The following is a 20313-nucleotide window of genomic DNA, read 5'->3' as shown; positions in this document are numbered from 1 at the left end:
CAGGACAACTGGAGTTGATACAGTAGACACAGCAGTCTAAGACTGTGGGTAATCTGTAAATTTGTGTCATCATTAACATGATTAGAGTATAAACCCATTCATTTTGAAAAGAGAGAGAGAGAAATTTACAAGTGCAGAATGCAGAATCATTTAGAATAGATACTATAAATATTCTCTTTTACTAACTAAGGGTTGTATTTCTGCAGAAGTGGCACAGTGCAATAATGCAATGCAGCGTAAGAGAGTGCAACACAGTGTAATGTAACATAATGTAATGTAATGGCCATTTTAAAACTCAGTATTCAAGCACATGATTGCCACTGCCATTTAAAAATGTGTATGTTTTTTCTGATTCAAGTTATTTGGGGTGATAACGCAACATAATGTAATATGGAGAAGAGGCTACAGCAGGATGAATATATCATGAGTAGGAAGAAAACCGTGTCAGCAGGTGGAGTCACATGTCTACCTGAGCAGCCAGGCAGGCAGGTGACTGAGTCAGGTGGTAGGCAGGAGCAGGAAAGCAGCAGTAGCTTCTTGAGGGCAGGTGAGGACTTGTAGATATGGAACAAAGGAGATGTTAGAAATGCATGGCACACATGCTGAAGAGAGAAAGTGGAGAGGGATGAGTAAGATGAGGAGGATGATGCAGATGACTGCACGACAGGGACGAGCAGGCGGAAACACAAGTGGAATTTCATGCCAAAAGGAGAACCAGAATTATACTGCGCCACCTGATCTGCATAAATACAACCTCTGTTTTACCAAATCAAAGAATGTACAAACTGGAGTAGGTTCAAAATAACTCAACACTGTCCAGTAAGAATGGTTTGGCAGTCCTTTTCAAGTTGTGATAATAATGCTATATATGTGTTTGTGTGTGTGTTCAGTTTGCACAGGGCGAGTACAGTTCCAATGGGTTTGACCAGAATGTGATGCCAGTTTGGAGCAAAAACATCACGGGTAATGGAGTAGTGGTCAGCATCATTGATGATGGTGAGTTTAACCTTCACTACAGTAAACATGCTCACACACAGGTGTTTTTGGACTGATTGGATCTTTTAAATAGGTACACAGGAACACAGAGCATACTTAAGAGAAGTGTGGATTTTCTAGCAGCCAAAATAAGGCCATTCTTGCCTCATATTATGGATTTTTTTTTAAATACAGTTTGCTTTTGTGCAGTATTTTGTGAAAGGCAGCAGTGTGTGTTTTTACGTTGGAGAAGACTTGTCAGGTTTGGTGTGATCAAGCTGAACTCTGGCCCTCACTGGAGAGGGTGAATGATTTATGTTAGTCCCCCACCCCCCTCTAACCACCACCACCACTGTCATCTTCGTCTCAGTCACGCCACAATGAGAATTCATTTCTCTCTGATTGCTGGGATATCTGGCAACAAGGGAAATGAGAGAGCGGCATCTTATGGGCTCATTCATCAAGAACTAATTGAAGCCTCACTAGTCTCAAGTGCTGATAGAGCTGGAGTAGTGCTGGAGTGTGTTGTTTGTATGTGTGTATTAAAGTGTTCATGTGACACGTTTTTTTTAACATCCAAGTGCCTCTGACTCTGCAGAATGTGTGTGAAAGTGGACTCAGAGAAAATATCTTATACAGGTGTCAAATAATCAAAGAAATAGTCTGTGTGTGTGTGTGTTTATTTTTTCTGCTTGAATCATGTTTGTGAATCTACTTATAGTGTGTCACTTATTACTTCAGCGTCTGTTTTCGATGAAAGATGCTGCTGTTGTGGTGAGCTGCTGTAGACAGAAGGCCCTCTCTCTGTTCTGCATCCCTGTGCATACAGACAGAGCTTGTGTGTGTGTGTGTGTGTGTGTGTGTGTGTGTGTGTGTGTGTGTGTGTGTGTGTGTGTGTGTGTGGGTGGCGAGGGGTGGAGGGTGGATACAGAATGAGCAAGGAAGCGAGAGAAAGAGAAATTAAATAGAGGAAGGATACAGAGGGAAATGTCAGGAGAAAGCAAGAGCAAAAGGGATTCGGAGAGGGGGCGAATATGTGTGATTGCATGTGTGTTAATGTATATGTGTGTGTGTGTATGTGTGTGAGACAGAGTATTAGACTTGCACCACTGAATCTCCTCTCCTCTGAGGCTATTGTACTCTGCTCCACCTCTCTGTATTGATTCCACTGGGCAAGAGCTCCCTCACTCTTTCTCTCTGTCTCTTTCTTTCTCCGTCTCTCATTTTCTTGGTCTTTTCCTCTTCTTTTTTTCTGGTCCTTCTTTGTTAACTAGGAGGTGACTTCTTCCTCTGGCCACCCTTCTTTTTTCCCTTCCTCCCCACCTCTTCTTTTTCTCCATCTCTCCCTCCCTCTCGGACAGTCTGCCTCTCGCAGCTGAAGGATCATGTACACGTTCACCTTTAGTCACCTTTCAATCGATGCCTATTGATTTTAATATCACAATGAAATGAATTATTTTTCTTTGAATGAAAGCGCCCTTACCCCTCCTCCTCCTCCTCCTCCTCTACCTCCTCCCCCTCCCTCTCTGTCTCCATCCTTCAATTCAATCCCTCTGTTTTAGAGGTAATGTAATTGGCATCTGAGGCCGGTCCTCTACAAGCATTGAATCACATTCACCGTGCCATCTTCAATTTGTATGCCTGCGTCTGCGGCTTTGCTTCTGACTCTACTCCTCCAGACTACTCTCTCATTGTTGCACCATTAGATATAGTATATTTGCTTTATCTTTATTTTATTGCTGTACTTCCTGGACTCTAGCATGACCCGTAAAAAACACAGCTCAATAAAACCAGTGATGTCATTTATCAACAGTGCATACACACAGTTTTGTGCTCTTTTCTACACATAAAATCCTTGTTTGTCAATTTCTTCTTGTTCTTGAGAAGATGCATACATTTTAAGCCACCCCAGCCCATGTGTACCGATAAACGCCCCGTGATACCCAAGTGTATTTGCTGAATTGCCTACAACAACTCTACAACTCTACTGTCAACCATGTAAGCATAATTAGTAGATCAGCATCCTTTGTCACCATCTTTCCTGACAACTGTTTTTGATCAGAAAATAGTCATTTCATCCAGAGTAAAATCAATGCCTCCAGAGGATCTGTTAATAACATTCAATTGTGATCAGTCTTCATTGATAAAGAACTCAGTCCCATTTCAATTCATTTTGATTAAACAAAGCCAGGTATATTTTCTGTAATGATAAACAGTTAAAAAGTGCAACAATCAAAAAACTAAATAAATGTAAGGTGGCAACAGGGTTAGGATCATTTCAACTAATCCTCTTTCTTTGTACACAGGACATTACACAGACATTAGCTGTGTACCAAATCAATACTACATACTAATTATATACTAGTATCTAGTGGGAGAATCAACAGCACACTCAAAAAGTAGTATGCATGCAGTCTGCTTGGAGTAGATTTCATTCTTTGTGACATGGCACCTGATTAATTGTGCATACGACATCACTCACAGTTTAACCACATTCACAAATAAAGTGTGGAAACAGTGGAAAGGTTTAAATACAATACCACCAGTGGCAATGCAGAAACACATGCTGGGAAGCTTTCCTGCATGCCTATACCTGGGATGCTACAGTTTCTTAACCTTACTGTCTGCGCTGTTTTTTGTCTTTATCTTTTGTTCACAATCAGTAACTCTACACTACAGCTACTAGGACTTTTAGATAGATGTGATTGACCATATTTGGTAGTCTGGTGGAGATTTATCATAGTTCATTGCATGAAGGTGTGAGCACAGTACCATGTTTGATAAAGTCCATCTTTCTTGTTCCTATGGGCGGTTTCTACACACACATTTTGAGTGTGTATCCTATAGCAGGAATAAAAGACACGTCAAATGCTGTGCAAATCAACATAAACAGTTGTCATTCGACTGTCGTCCACTGATTATGACCGGTGAGTGGGTTAAGCACATAGATTCATCAGTGAAATTGCATCCACCCCCACCCACCTTGTCCCACCACAGCCCCGCAGTGTCCCTGTCACCCTGCTATCAACACCAGCCTCTGTCCCTCATGACCACATGGCCCAAAAACACTCGGCTATCGATTGGTGTTTACGCCATTGTCATTACATGTCACTTGGACTCAGAGAGACACAGGACACAAATTAGACTAGAGGAGGGAGGTACAGGGATGGATGGATGAATGGATGGATGGGTGGAGAGAGAGAAAGGAGGGAGACAGGATTTACACAAAGAAGACTGAGCAGACTCAAAGATAATTCAGTGAGCTCACTGTCCTATAATGCAGGGCCATTTATGTCAACCTGATTTGCAAAGAGCATTGAAATGGTCTTTTTAAATAAGCTATCTCACTGTGCTCTATGCTGGATGTCAGGATAGTGTGTAAAATATATGCAGGTAAACATCAATTTGAGCCAATCCTGTTTTCTCTCTCTGTTGCACTCTGTAGCAGATGTAGACACTGTACCATTTCCTCTTTTTATAGGAATTAAAGACCACTATAAGTTGAAGATGGTAGGAGCTTATAGTTGCATTTTGAATAGCAGTCCACTGACAGAATAATGGAAGCCTAATGCAGATGCAGAGCTGTATTTATGTTGTCACACTGTATGTATTTATCTGTTGATGTAGGAGGTGCGATAAAAGATTTTATGGCTGATTAAGAAGGCTTACGTATCTGTTGTAAGAGGTAGAGCTGTATTTTTGATGTTTTACAACCCCAGTTGATTGACTTAATGAGGTGTATCCATACAGTATGAAAAGCTTTTACTCTACACTCTGCTCTTGTTGTGCATCAGAGTTGTACTGAGTGGGTCAGAGTCCTGCAGAAAAACAGCATCTCTAACAATTCAATTATAGTGAACTTAAGTATTTTTAACACTTTACTGTGCAATTTAGCTTGTTTTCTCAGGTTACTGGGTGTCATCATACATTGTCTGTACCTGAGAGGTAGAGGTTTTGCAGAGCACCACTATTATTAAAATAACAAAAATATTAGTCATCCAAAATACTTCCTCACCATATCTTACAGTCATTTCACAAGAGCTACTGTTGTGTCGCTTACTGACCTTATACAACAGCAATAAATTACCATTACATCTAAACAAAAAAAATCATAATATTACATGAAAAAACACATTTTGCTTAAAATTGTTATACACCACAGTACAGTATAGGTCCATATGTTTTGCAATATAGTGCTAAGTAATGCAAAGTTACCTTATACTTTACCTTGTACATGATACTATATATGTATCATGTAACTTAGCATCTGAGCACACACTGTATTTTCACTATTTAGTGTAAACAGAACAGGCCATAATTTCCCTAACCACTATGCATTTGAAAAACACACAAGCCACTGAACACACTACTGGTTGCTGTTTGAGGCTCTCTTCAGCACAACATAAGAGCAACTACATTATTAGTTTTCACCAAGCAATGAAGTTCTTAAAAAGTATCTAAACAAAGTGGTTGCTGAGCAACACAGAAATACCTGTATTTTGGTTACTGAAATTTTTATTTATTTTAGAATGGCTTTGAACAGGACTCGGCTGTAACTGTCCTCTTTATATTTGTGAATGGTGTAATTAACTGCCTTTTTTGGGAGTTGTCTTTTTTTAATTCGACAAAAGTCCGTTTCAGTTCATTTTGTGCGTTTTATCCTCATAGGCTGTTTTCATCCTAGTGATTTCAACAGAGAGAGAGCCAAGGTTGGCAATGGCGTAATAAGATAAATCTCATCTTTACAATGTGTGTCTCAGTATCTTTACATCAATGTTCATAAATACTTGGGTTTGTATGCTCACGGTGTGTATGCATCCATGCATTAAGGCAATCTTCTGGCTTAAGTCCAGAGAGTGTCAGAAGTCTGTGTGTGCATGTGTGTGTGGGGCTGGTAGAAATGACACTGGCCGGCTATGTAAAAGTGTGTCTGACAGGGGGAGCGACGGAGTCAGCGCTTTTTTTCCTCCCTCCTCACCCCCCGCTGTTCAATCCATCCAGCTGCTGTCACCACAGGGGAGCAGACAATCTATCAAGGCATCGGGATGCATTCTCCTCACCTGCGCCGCGCCTTTAATGAACAGCCAACATGATCCCGGCTGACAAGCAGGAAATGGATGTAATAAAGATTGTTTCTGCATGCTCTTTGCATCCCTGATAAATCACCTCGCTGTGCAACAGATACGGGAGCCACATGGAAATTTGATTTCACACGGCAAGGGGGAGGAAGAAGAGAGCAGTGGGGGAAAAAGAGAGCTGCTAGTGGCAGGGTCACTCTATTTTATTCCCCTTTTTTCTCCAGCAGAGCAGTGGAGCAAGGTGTGTGGGGGTTGAATGGAGGGATTGTTGCTTTTTTCCCTTTTTTTTTTTGCCTGGCCTCTCACTTATCCCGCCAACGCTCTGTTAAGCCAGGAACATGTCTCTGTGACTGTAAGTCTATAAACAATAACAGATGACGTGTGCAGACGTTCACATAGGTGCCTGTCATCTTACTTAGATGTAACGTTAACGTGTGCACTAGGGGGCAGGGCCGCATTTACCAGAACCAGATCACACCCCAATACACAGGAGATAAGGAAGAAACCTGGAAAGAAAATAAATCTGAGATTTAAAAAAACAAACAAAAAAAAAAAATACACAGGATGGATACACAGGACAACAAACATACACAATGTGTAGAGTTTGGAAGTGTGCACAAGGGTGTGCACTCCAGAACATCTGCAAGTTACAATTACCCAGATACCCCTTCTGTGTTTACAAGTATCTTCGCTGGAGTGTTTACACACACACCTCCTCCACAGATATTTTCATTTTGTTTGTTTCTGAAAAATGCCAGAGCAATATTTCAATATTTTAACCTGTTTCATTTTTTTCTTTTTTTTAAATTCATCATAGCAACACCTCTTATTCTTTCTTTATTGAAGTTGCAGTCATTTCAAGAAAGCTCTTGAAACAAGAGGAGTTCTGTTAGAAAGTGGTTGAAATATTGACACTTGTGCAGTTGACAATGGTGTGGTAAACATATAGGCTATTTACCACTCAGTGGACTCTTGATTTTAGCCAGAGGCAGAAAAAAACTTTTCTCGCTCAGTTCTCATTCTGTCAGCTGTAGGTAGCTAGCTAGCTAATTACGCTAATTGATAGTTGATAATGGTTGATATAATTCCAGCTCTGGGTGAATTTCCAACTGTTCCAGCTGCATCCATTAAATTACACTAAAAGACATGGGCTACTGCTACATAGTGCAGGAAGAAGAAACAGCATTGTTCTTGTATTGCAGTATAGACCTATGTCCTAGCATTATGTATGAGAAGAAAAGTAAGATGAGATCATTATTTCCAACTAATTTAAACCTGTTAGCTGCTTAGCTTGCAATGCTGGCAGGAGCTGCTTCGCTGGAAACTTAGAGCAGGATGCGCCAATGCAGTTAAACTCCAACAGCATCCAGGACCCAAAAATACCATACAGCACTTGTTCTAGTGAACATAAACTGCAACTACGCATACTTACAGGGAGCTAATGTACTTACATAATGATGTGCTCATTGGCCATGGAAGAAACACTTGGTTTCCACAGTAGGTAGTAATCTAATTAGCAGGATATGCTAATGTTATTACATTACATTAGATCATATAAGCACCCTGTTCATTACATTTCTTGCACTTTTGCTCTTGTGTACTTGGTTTTTGAAAAGCCTAAAACTGATTCAAGGCAAATGACTTGATAAGATGGAAGTTTTTCCAATGCACCACATATGCCCAGAGAAGTGACAGGACGAGTCTTTAAGCCATATTCAAACTGAGAAACATTACATCACACACAGTCACGTATGAGCATGTAGGCCCACACCACACTGCAACACACTACTCAAAACCCACTATAAGGCCAAACAAAACATCACACTAGCAAGCACATGGTCTGCTGTCCAACCCCACTGTAACAGAAAAGACATTCATATTGTAGAGTACAGGGAGAGAGAGCAACGAGGGGGTGAAGAAAAGAGAATAATGATTAGAGCTGGGTAGAAATAATAGTGGGGGAGCAGGAGAAATACATGGGGAATGGAATATAGGAGAATAAAGGGAGAGTGAGATTGAGATAGGGAGAGAACGGGAGAGGGAGGAGTGAGATGGGGGGAGGGGGGGGGGCAGATATGGGGGTGGGTGGGTAATTTATGATTTAATCTAATGCAGTCTGGACCTGCTGTAAGTCACACAGTCCTCAGCTGGGAGAGCGAGGGAGGGAGAGATGGAGAAATCGAGAGAGAGACATTAACCTTTCCTTGAAGCGAGTGTGGAGCTGTTTTATCTGACCACCATCCACCCCTGTAAACCTTTTCTCCTCTCCACCTCTTCTTCCCGCTCCCCAGACTTTACCAACTGCTTCTCTTGGGCTGTGTTTCTCAAATTTGTTATGCATCATCAACTAATTTCACTGAGTTAAGAGTAAGAAAAGAAATTTACGTTGATTTTACTGTTACCTTGTATCACTGAGAGGAAACTGTAGTGACTGAAACCAAGATTTTCTCTTGTTGCTCTAAACACCTGATGCTACATATGTATTTTACACAGGAAATGATGCCTACATGCCTGCCTACACTTTTCTTGTGCATGTGTTTAGAGCAGCAGAAGACTAACACAGAAAAAGAAACTCAGAAGAAACTCAAACTTCATCAACAGAATAAAGCCCAAGGAAAAAGCTGTCAGAAAACCGCCCACACTGCGTGACTGACAAGTTATTGCTGGGAAGTGCAGAATAAAGGCACCAAAGACCGAGAGAAACTCAAAAACAAAATGAGAAATTCAAGGATTACAAAATTTCACATCAGCAGATCACGTATGTTTTTCACACACTCATCCCGTACCTCAGTATGAGGTAACAAACAGTCAATCTGCAACATAACCTGCCCCAGGAATCAGTTGTTGCCACTGGCATTGCCAACAGCATTTTAGGCTGTTTTTGTACTTCTTGAAAAATAAAAAAAGATTTTGATTGAGACCACATATGTGCCACGTAGAAATACACTGTATTTTGTTTTGGACCCAGAAAATGAGCTTGTGTGAAAATGAGCTAACCCTAACCCTAACCCATAATATGCTTTGAGTGAAATATCACAAATAATCAGTATTATCAATAATCACTTGTTGCCGCTGGCATTGCTGCTGGCATTATAAATACTTTCTTGAAAAAAATATTATCTTGCCTGCAATATATTTGATCACACACAGGATATCTCTGTGATGAACAAAAAAACAAAAAACACTGTCTTTGCTGACTTAAAAACTTAACTTATTCATTCTGGGTCTAGGAAACTTACTCTACATGAGCAACATCATAGAATCTATTTTACTACCCCTTATGCCACCAGTCTCTTGTACCAAACTAATGAGCACAAGGTTGTAGTCTCTTCTGTTAATAACAAATTCCAGCAAAGTTTACAGTTTACACAAGCATAAGATCCTGAGACGCTACAGTCTTCACAACAGTCGGACAGTCTACAGTTACATTAAAAAAACTTCTATTTCACCTTATCTCACTATTAAGTAAGAGAAGATCAGGTGCTGACCTTGAATATGAAATGTCATCTGTAGTGAGGAAAGAGGATAGACTACATATACACATAGAAAACAAAATGGAAAGATCACACAGAAAAGAGAGAAGAGATATGGAGAGAGGATGAAGAAGGTAGTTGCAGACCAGATACAAGAGAAGAGCAGTCACGAACAGACACAGAGCAAACAGTGGCCATATCTCCTTGAGGATGGACACTTGGTTCTAGTTGGTCTTCTGGCCACACCCTTATTAGTGATGTCACAGCAAGTGTTTTCCATTAGCTGGGAAACTGTTCCATAGAAATGGCACTTTTGCATGATCCTGTGTGCAGACGTGTTTTCAGGAAAGCCTGTCATCGTCAGTCACAGGATTCCCAGTGAAAAACGCTGTCAATCCAGCTGCTTCCTGCTGTGGTTTTTTGTGCTCGGCATGGTTCCAAAATAAGGGAGCCAGTCGCAGCTCTCCAAAACACAGTGAACCAGTGGAATTAGCAAATCAGAGAGATGCCATGGTAATGGGCTGCACCAGCGCCTACTACCGGAGTGCAACTCTTGTGTCTGCATCGGTAATCTCTCTCCAGAGAACCATTTGCCTGGATAAATATTGGTTTTGCGTTGGCCCCTGTAATGGCACCCTGTGCAGGCGGCGGGGCCTATAAGTGACGTTGTCTGTCACGCTGTTGGCAGGCTGGCGTGGGAGTCGTTGGCACATTGTGGGGTCTCTCCAACGCTCATTTGAATTCGCTCGTCCCCAATCATGCCACTACACTCAGCAACTGCACACTTCCACACTCCACTCACACACTACTCCCACTACCTGTTTGGGCGCCGGCGTGCTCATTTGCATGAAATAAGATGGAAATGGAGCCCTTATTTATGCCAACAGAAATGGAGTGTGTTATTAAGGGCACTATTGTGCAAAAGAGACGGTGGCGGTAAGAATACATTACAGAGGCTATTTCTGGAGTGGCTCGAGTCACGCAGAGGGTAATGCTTTACAGGTCCCTGATGACTTCTACAGTCTGGGCTCTAACGCTCTGGATGGGCTGTGTGTATGTCTATGTGCATTTTGTATGTGAATGTGTGTATTTTTGTTTGTTTGATTGTGTCTGTGTGCATTCATCTATAGTACCCTATAGGTTTGTGTGTGTGTGTGTTTGTGGCTGTATCTTTGCTCACGCTTTGTGAATATGATTCTAGGAGATGATCATTTGTATATTGCCTGGTGATGGATGGCTTTCCTGTGATTGACAGGTCTCCATTCATACAGGCTTCATTGTAAGTCTGTTTATGTTGTGTAGGCTGGGCAGGAGGGAGGTTGAGTTCCATTTCTGTCAGTCAGGCATTGATACTGTGGTTTGCAGAGTTCAGTGGGTCATTTTTGTTTTTATAAGAGGCTAAAATGGGAGGAAGAAAAAGGTCTTGAGGGAGCTGTTGCCCATCATTTTGTTTCACTTATTTGTACCCTGAAATATAGGCAGGTGTTTGTGAAGTGGCATGAAGGTTTAGGAAAATGTTCCAGCTAAAAAAAAAGAAAAGAAAATGTGTCTGTTTTCAGCCTGCAGTAGCAGCATCTTCACACACTGTCTTGATAATTCATGCTTTTTTGGTCATTATTGTGCTCTTCATCACACTTTCCCTTCGTGGTTGAACACCAGCAGTAGAGATCCCAGTATTTCCCAAGAATTCTTGCCAAAATCTAGTTGAGTTTCCCAAGAAAAATACCTGTGGGAATTCTTTCTATCTTGTGTTCACTTGTCTGTCTGTGTGCATCTCTGTGTTTGTGTTCTAATGACTACCAAGCACCAAATAAATTCCTTCTCCAAACCTTATCAATTCTACCATGAACAAGTCATGGCTATGTTTGGTTCAAATTTGGAATGCTATCATAATGTAATGGAATGTTATTACAATAGTATAACTTACCAGTAACTTGTGTTAATAAATTAGCAGGAGCATTTTCTTCCAATTATTTTTCATGCTAAAATGGCAATCCACTCTTCAGTTATGTGGCACAATAAAAACTTTAGTCTCACACAGTGTGACATCAGTAAACCGCTTTAGTATGGACCATAGACTGTATATAAAAAGGCACAGAGTGACATATCTCAAGATTTATTTGCCCGGCACAGCATTTTTTACACACATTCACATTTTTCAGACAATGAATCCCATTGACCCCAGAATGAAATGTTATTCATATAGTTATAATAATACAAATTAAAGTGAAAACACAATGTCTGATTATCAGGTTAGCTCCACACAGTAATAACCTCAGGTCTGCACTCTAAACTGTCACAAGTAAATACTTAGACATATTAAAACTGATATGAAGATATTCTGAAAAAAACAGTCTTAAATTTTATTTTGTAATTGTTGTTCTCTACCACATAAGCCAAAGAATAACATAAAAAAGTGAATAAAATAGTCATGTGGAATGGGTGATATTCCCTGAAAGTATTTTAACCCATTATTATATTTGAAAATCTCCACCTTTTTAATGACAGCTGCAGTGTTACACTACCTGCCCATAGTAATTTTGGAAAAACAGACCCTAATTTTCTTGTCACATCTACTCACCCCAGTGGATAGCAGTCAGCCCCTTCTCTGATCTGACCTGACCCCGCTGACCTTTTGCATCCACCCCAAACCTGAACCTGCTCCACCACTAACCCTTGATTGGCCCCTGGGTGACCAGTGACCTTTAACCTTATCAGGCTTGTGTTCCCAGGCTGCCTCAGTGGAGCGAGACCATGCTGGGTAAATATTATGACCCACTCAACTTTGTGAACACTTCAGCACATAAACGAGGCAGAGGATACAAGGGAGAAAGCTGTAGTTCTGGAAATCTGTAATAATATAAAAATGAAATGAAATGATTTTCTGTCTGTTCTTTACGTTTGCATGGCACTTGTTTTGTGGTCATGTCTCTTCACATGTGGATTTAGTATCTTATTTAGCAGCTTATAGTGACTGTCTGTGATGAGGAAGTGTAGCAAAATAGAGACTAGACTTGTTTGTGACAGCACTGCCTTGTTTTTTTTTTATGTTTTTGTTGTAATAGAGTTTATTAGCATGTGAGTGGCAGCCTAGGAGCGTGCCTCATCTGTCCTCCTGAAGGGTGGCCATTTTGAAAACTGGATGTTAAAACAAGAAGAGAAAAAAAAACAAACTTGCCCATTAACTGGAAATCCCCCCTCCCAGGGCTAAATTGGTGTAAATAGTATTGTTCCCCTCTCTGTCAAAGATATATGGAATGTCGTTTCGCTGATGGCTTCAGTAAATGCTCCAGCCAGGCAGGCGTATAGATATAACAGATCTGCTCCAACACTGCATCTAACCACTGGGCTGTGTAACTGGCCCTATATAGCATTTGTCATGTGATGTGTGTGCGTGTGTGGGGGTGGATGTGCATGCGTTGTAGGTATGTGCGCGTATTCACAAGCATTTAGGAGATGGAAACAAAGTGATTGGAGCAAGTAGAGAGAGAAAAGCAAAAGAAGGGAAAGAGAGGAAGGAAAGATGGAGAGCAGAGAGAGCCGCTGTTCGGAAAATACACATCAAATAAGCTAATGTCAAGGCCAGTCTGGTCCCATAACTTCTCCATTCAACGAGAGGTCAAACTGGGGTCAAGCTCTATTGATTTCTTTCCAGGCTTTGTGGCAGTATTTCTCTCTACTAATAGCAAGTGCAGGCCTTCACCAGCACTGGATGGGATCTCTGTAATGTATAGGAGAGAGCTATTTCTGGATTGATATTGAGATTGTCTCCCTCACATCTCAACATAAAGCACAGTAAATGTTATGATTGGAGAAATAGTGTTGTATGTGCAGGACTTACTGAAAGACAACAGATAAAAGTTTGAATGCATGCTTTCATTTGCATCTGTTTATCTCTGTGTACTTGTCACGTGCAGAGCTGTGTGTTTTGACCATATGTTTGTACGGGTATAAGCTTATCATTTTGCATGTACACTGCATCAGTTCCTATGTGTGTGCCTGTGTGTATGTGTGCGTGCACTTACATATCGGTGTGTTCCTGTGTCCGCTGGCATGCAGTGATGGATCGCAGCAGTTCCCTGTTTACCTAGCCTCATGATTTCCTGTGCGTGCATGTAACAAGTGGAGTTTGGCAGGATTAATGAGCACACAGCTTGCTGAATGGGTGTTTGGCTCCGCAAAGCACTCCATCATAGCCTGATGCTGCTACCATATCCCTCACAAACACACACACACACACACCATGCACTCTGCAACTCACCACTTACCCTTGCTCTTAATTACACATGCTTAGCCAAGTCCCATTAAGCAAGCCCCCCCCTCCATGCTAAACAATGTTAAAGCATCCACATTTCTCATAGAGTGCAGTGTTTAAATATAGTCTCCACGCTGCAGTGTGTAGGAGGTAAATTGTTCTAATACATTTGCTCCAGAGGAACAGAGGAAGAGATAGTGATGCTTTATAGAAAGTTTCAATTCAGTGCCAAAAATATATTAATTATTTTCTTGTTTTAATTACTGCCATGATAGTTTACATGTCAGGATTTCAGCTCAAATAACATGGGTGTGTAGTATAGACTGAGGGATTATGAAATATTTGAGGAGTTGGTTGATCAGGTGATGTGCTATGACAAACCCCTTGGTGGCCATCTTTGCAGATGTCTGTCCTAAGGGAAGCAACGGTACAGTAAGGAACAGCCGATGTGTTTTTAAAAAGAACAGTCTCAAAAGAGTCAAGACATGCTGTTTTGATAAAAAACATTTTAACAATGATACATTTGAATGATTCTGTTCAGATAACGTAAATGAATAATGTCATTCACTGATCTGTTTGGAATTGTAGCACACAAGTGGCAATCTAAAGATTCAACACGCTAAAGTCAATTTACCGGAAAGCGTGTGACAGCAGTTGTTTAATGTTTTCTTTGGCCCAGGTTTACTCAATAGAGGAAACACATTTCAATCAGGGGCTGTCACACAGACAGATGACCAGTAGAGATGATGATGTATACCAATCCAGGGGGGGCAGTAGCTGAATGGTTAAGGCACATATCCTCGATATCCTCAGTTTGATTCCAGCTAGGCTTTTTGAAAATGTTGAAGCATTGTCAAGATGCTACTGGTATGGGTGCTTTGATACATGTCATATGCCACCAGTGTATGTTGCCCCCCTATCTGGAAATTCTCACAAGTCCCTATTTAAATTACTTTATTTGCACAAGATTGGTCACATTCTAAACTAGCCTGCTTGCTTATCACAAAACTAACAACACCAAAGCTATTTGTTTGGTAAAATTATCAGTTATCTGTAGCAGTAGTTAACAGTGCTTTGCAGTAGACACCACTATAGGACTGAGTTTACTGTATCACGCTGGAGATACTTGCTTTCCACTAAAGTCAGAGTTATTGTAATCAGTCTGGATGGCTGTACTGCAGCAGTTTATCAGTCAGGGATAATCTCATATTATCTGCATTGCACTAGTAAAGATCCCTCATACCAACCCATTTGTCACATCAATCTTTTCAAGGTGATTCACTTTATTATTTAAGTGTTAGAGGGTGGGCATGAGGCAGGGGTCTCAGCATCTTAAAGCCTGGAGGTGGATACATAATAAAATAAAAGCATATGAAGTAAATGACAAGATGTAAGTAAGTAAGTAAGTAATTGAAATTAAGTCTTGGTGTGTGTGTGTGTGTGTGTGTGTGTGTGTGTGTGTTTTCTGTAGATATATTTGCATTTGTGTGTTTCTGTGCACATCAGTGTCTCACCATGCTAGTATGTGTTCTGTTGGGTGTTTGTGTATCACACAGTTTGCAAAGCAGTACTTAAACAGTGTTTCCTATTCTGTTTGTGTATGTGATTTTTGTGTGTGTGTGTGTGTGTGGGGCCAGAGAGGGGGTTGGTAGAAAGGAGGACAGGAGGGTAGAGCAGAAATCAAATCACTTAATTGCTGCATTTTTCATCTCCATCTTTTGTTTTATGGCGGCTGAGGGCCGGCGAGCAACTCTGGCTGTGATTCATGGACGTCAGGGAGGCCCATGAGCAGCGCCATCCCTCATCGGCACCCAGCCGCCCGCGTACCCAAAGCACCCACACAATTACCGTGATGAATATGACTTGTTTTTGTTGTTTGGTTGTTGTTTTTTTTTATTTATTCTTTTACTTCGCTACCTTCATCTGGTTTTAGTGGGAACACGGTGGTGCTTAATGCAGCCTCTGAGCTGTCAGAAATAAACAATTTACCATTTCAGGTTCATTCCTCCCTCTGCACCCTCCTCATATGAGAGCTGAGCCCACTGAGACTGGGAGAGAGCAGATACAGACAGATAGGCATGCATGGAGAGAGAGGGAGGGAGATCCAGATAAGGAGGAGATAAATATAGGGAGGGGAGACGAGAGATGTGTTCACAGATGCTGTGAGGAGATTTAGCGAGTGGAGGATATCAAAATGGAAAGAGGGAGTGGAGATGTTGTGAAAGCGGAAGGAACAGAAAGGTACAGGAAGTAAGTAAGAGATACAGAGAGATATTACACATCTGAAAGAGACATAGAAGATGAGAAGGAGGTGGATAAGAAGAAAGAAAGTGCAGGACAGATAGTGGGAGGGAGTGTATGAGAGAATGAGAGCAGCACCGGAAGGAAAGATAAGGCAAAAAGAGAGCAAAGAGATAGAGGGAAGGATGAAATCATAGGGATAAGCTTTGTAGCATCATGTAGGGTGTGTGATATGTCAATACTTGCACCTCCTGCCCGGTTTTCCTTTGTCCCTTTGATACACACGAGACTGCTGAGACTGCTTGAATAAATGGTAAATGGTACCTTTATTGGAACACTGGAGTTTTGAAGCTGATTCTATTATTTGAATCTGAAATATGTAATTGATAGCAGTATACTAGTGGATTTTTTGTTTCAACATGTATACATGCTGTAGCATAAACATTTCTAGAACAATCGCTAAATTTGGTTATTAAGAAGTTGAGACAAAGATATTGAGCAGAACATCATAACAGCAACAGTAAATCTAAAATGATAATCAGTGCTTTATATTGATATCTGTAACATCTATAAACAGCAACAGATATACAACAAAAATACATGTAATTTGAGATAAGAAAAATAAGAAAAATAAGACTCATATTTCTAAATCCACCCTATTAAAACTTTTAAAAAGTCAAAACTTTTTGAATGAGCAATACAGAACATAAACATCAAATGTATAGTAAACATACCAGTTGTATAGCCTGATATTTAAGTCAGTACTGGTATTTGTCAGTATCTGTGATCAGCTAAAATTGGCCAATAATATCAGTGCTCTAATTTCTTGTATTTCTATGCTAAATGTATGTATGAAGTGCAAATCACTGAAAAACCTTTTCTCCCAGTTACAGTTATTCATTTTCTTATTTCATGTTTTAATGGATGACAAAGTGCTTCATTTGAAAATTTACACTAAGATTTGTAAAAGTGAAAAAAAACAAAACAATTATCTACAAAACTGCATACATGGCTTAGTTCTGTCCAGTAAGTCAAAATCAAACCATACGAGGACCCTAAAACAGAAGCAGCTAAATAGAATGCAGCCATTGGTAATTTTATTATTTGCAGCTGTGCTCTTCCTCCTGTGACATGTCAAAATGTCTTCCATAAAAATGACTTCTTACTACAATTGCCATATACAACATGCTAATTGTGTACATTGCTTTACCCAACATTTGATGATTTATTAGTTCATCAATGTTCACAAAATCCTCATTTCTAATGTTTGGAAAGCTTTAGCAAAATTAGTTTCAGTGCTTACAGTTTGAATTTAGCACAGTGCCTTGGAAATTAAACTCCCATCCCCTCAGTTTGACAATCTTAGTTGCTATAGCTCCAGGTAACAGTACCAGCTGAGAGTACAGTTCATAAGCTGCCAGGGTAAAGTCACTTTTCTTTGACAAAGACCTTTAAAACACTGGATAAATAAAGCAGGTTTCACTAAAAGGGAGTATTGGAGTGTGTGACCAATGTTTTTGCTTTTCTTTTTTGGCTTTTGGCTCCTGGTAAGTACCCACAGTCACTGGCAGTTTGCTGTGTTAAATATGTGATTATATTTTAGTTGAATTTGAGCATTGATTTATATATTTTTAAAAGCTGCTGTGCTCATGAAATAATTTTCAACTCTGGCCCGCCCCTCTGCCTAAAATTATCATATTTACATCAAATAGATCAACTTAAAACCAGTAAACTCAACAGCCACTGCTGGCCAGACTACTGGCTATATATCTGTCTCTGTCACACACACACACACACACACACACACACACACACACACACACACACACACACAGAGAGAGTACACGTGTAAACTCTCATGGCACATATACACGCAGCTATACACACACACAGGTTTTGATCACACACTCGGCAAAATAAACCTGCTCTGGAAGTGAGGTTGCCTCCCCATTGTGTCTTCATAAAGAAGTGTGTTGCACCAGGGCTTTACACACTGTGCTAAACATAGAGGAACAGACAAGAAAAAGAAGATGAAACAAAAGCCAAGCCTCAGACGTCACGTCAGCTCATCACTTTGTTTGTATGTGTGTTTGTTTACATCCCTCACAGCGGTGGACAGAGGTGGATTTGAGCATACTGGGTAGAAGAAAGAGCTGTGAGCAGGGACAGTACATGTGTGTTTGAGCATACTGGGCATTTCTGATTATTATGTGTGTTTGTGTGTGTGTGTGTTTTCTGTTGCACCCATACCTTCCTGGCAGAGGAGGTAAGTGTGAGAAAAAGTTATGGTCACTCATGTGATGCCAAATATCAACGAAAGCACTATTACAGCTTTGACCACTGATGTTTTAGAAATGGAACTCAGTTAGCCACAAGTTTGCTAATTTCATCAGTGATAGGCACGTTTTAGTTTGTAAGTGCACAATAACAAAAATGTACAATATTAGTAAAAACAACCTTGTCTTATTTGGAATTAATAGATGAATAAGTTGGTATGTAACATGAGCAGTGACAGTCACAATGAGCGAAGAGACCAAGAAAAGAGCACAAGTCAAATTACAGTGCAGCTTTAGTGCAGTGTAAAATACGAAGATACAGTACAGTCCAAAATTTAACTTATGAAATACAGTGGCCCTCAGAAAAACTGAAGTAACACACATCCTAAACAGCATAAGACACAAAGTCTGCATTCTTCCACCAGTGAGATCAAGAAGAAGAAATGAACAAAAGGACTTGAGGGCAAAATCAAATAAAGGAAAGATAAAAACGACTGAACCCTGGAAAAAAGTAGAATTTTGTGCCACTATTCATATTTTTTTCCTTTATTTAGATTTTTTTAATGTATGCAATCCACCTCAGTAGTCAGTATTTTCTGTTACTCTCCTTGTGATTCAAAAGTGAATCCAGAGCTGCTGCCTGCAGAGTACCAGGTAGAGTATGCCTACTTCTCTATCAAGTGGAAGTTACACCTTGTTTCTTTAGTCCAAAACCTAAACGGACTCATATTTTATTCTGGAAACACAAACAACTACACTGATGTGATTGAAATGAATTTGTTCTAATCTGCAGTCTCTCACAGAGCGCAAACACAACAAATACAGACAGCATGATGGGAGCTGTTTGTTAATTTTCTACTTTCCTTTGTTTGAAGTCCTGTAGATAGTGAAACTTTTCACTGCTTTCATTACATAATGAGATATGTGCTGTGGTAACAAAGTAATTAACTATAATATATAGCTAGGGGTGTAGTAAAATGGTTTTAAAAAATATGATGTTGCATAAACAGCAAATAAAAGTAGCTGGACATCAACATTGTACTGATCCAGGATCTGCTTGTTGCCTCAGCACATACACTGATCAGCCATAGCATTAAAACCACTGACATATGAAATGAATATCTGGTCATTTCAATACAGTGTTCTGTTGGGAGACCTTGGGTCTTGGCATTAATCTGGATATTACTTGACGAGTACCACCCACCTAAACAATCCTGTAGACCAAGCACACTTTCCCTGTGGCAGCAACACTCCCCAATGGCAGGGGCCTCCCCCAGCAGGACAGTGCATCTGCCACAACACAAGAACTGCTCAGAAATGGCTCATGACACACGACAAAGAGCCCACAGCATTGACCCTTCCTCCAAACTCCCCAGATCAAAATCTGATTGAGCATATGTGGGCTGTGCTGGAACAAGCCAGATCCATGGAGGCCTCACCCGAAACCCACAGGACCCAAAGGATCCACTACCAGACCCCACAGGACACCCTCAGAGGTCCCGTGTCCATGCCCTGACGAGTCAGGGCTGCTCTGGCTGCACATAGGGGACTTACACTGTATTAGGCAGACTTTGGCGTGGTAGCTTCCATATTTTGTCCAACTCAGTTCAAACCCACTAGGATGAGGGAAACTGTGAAGTGACATATTTTCTTATATTTTAAAAGTAAGAAGATGCAAAGTATGCATTTCTATATCCCAGAGATGAAAAGGAAACAAACAGGAGAACACTCTTTATTTATTTTTGATTATTTTTCCTTCTATTTGCTCTTTAGTTTCATGTGATTCAAACATCCATTAAACCTGGTCAAAATACATTGGTAGTTGAATAATAAACCTGAAACTGAAGGCTGAAAAGGTTACAATAACACAGAGTTCTTTTCATGATTCTGTTTACTTTTATTATTGCCAACCATTTACTAAAACAGCATCACATATTATTTTACATGGACCTGTGATGGACTGGCCATCTGTCCAGGGTGTACCCCACCTCTCGCACAATGTCAGCGGGGATAAG

At 40.5% G+C, this 20313-nt stretch overlaps 1 protein-coding gene across 2 annotated transcripts in view; it reads left to right on the top strand.

Moving 5' to 3' along the window:
* Positions 1–20313, top strand: part of LOC108887327 (furin-like protease kpc-1) — a 162971-nt gene that overhangs the window by 43943 nt on the left and 98715 nt on the right. For both annotated transcript variants that reach the window (XM_051076407.1, XM_018682697.2), the window contains one exon: positions 891–996. In XM_051076407.1, coding sequence (XP_050932364.1) covers positions 891–996 — 106 coding nt within the window. The remainder of the gene's footprint in view (positions 1–890; positions 997–20313) is intronic.

The sequence above is a fragment of the Lates calcarifer genome, linkage group LG15 (genome assembly GCF_001640805.2).
Source record: "Lates calcarifer isolate ASB-BC8 linkage group LG15, TLL_Latcal_v3, whole genome shotgun sequence".
Taxonomy (NCBI): domain Eukaryota; kingdom Metazoa; phylum Chordata; class Actinopteri; family Centropomidae; genus Lates; species Lates calcarifer.
The sequence above is the reverse complement of the archived record's forward strand: the minus strand, read 5'-3'. Positions and strand labels throughout refer to the sequence as shown.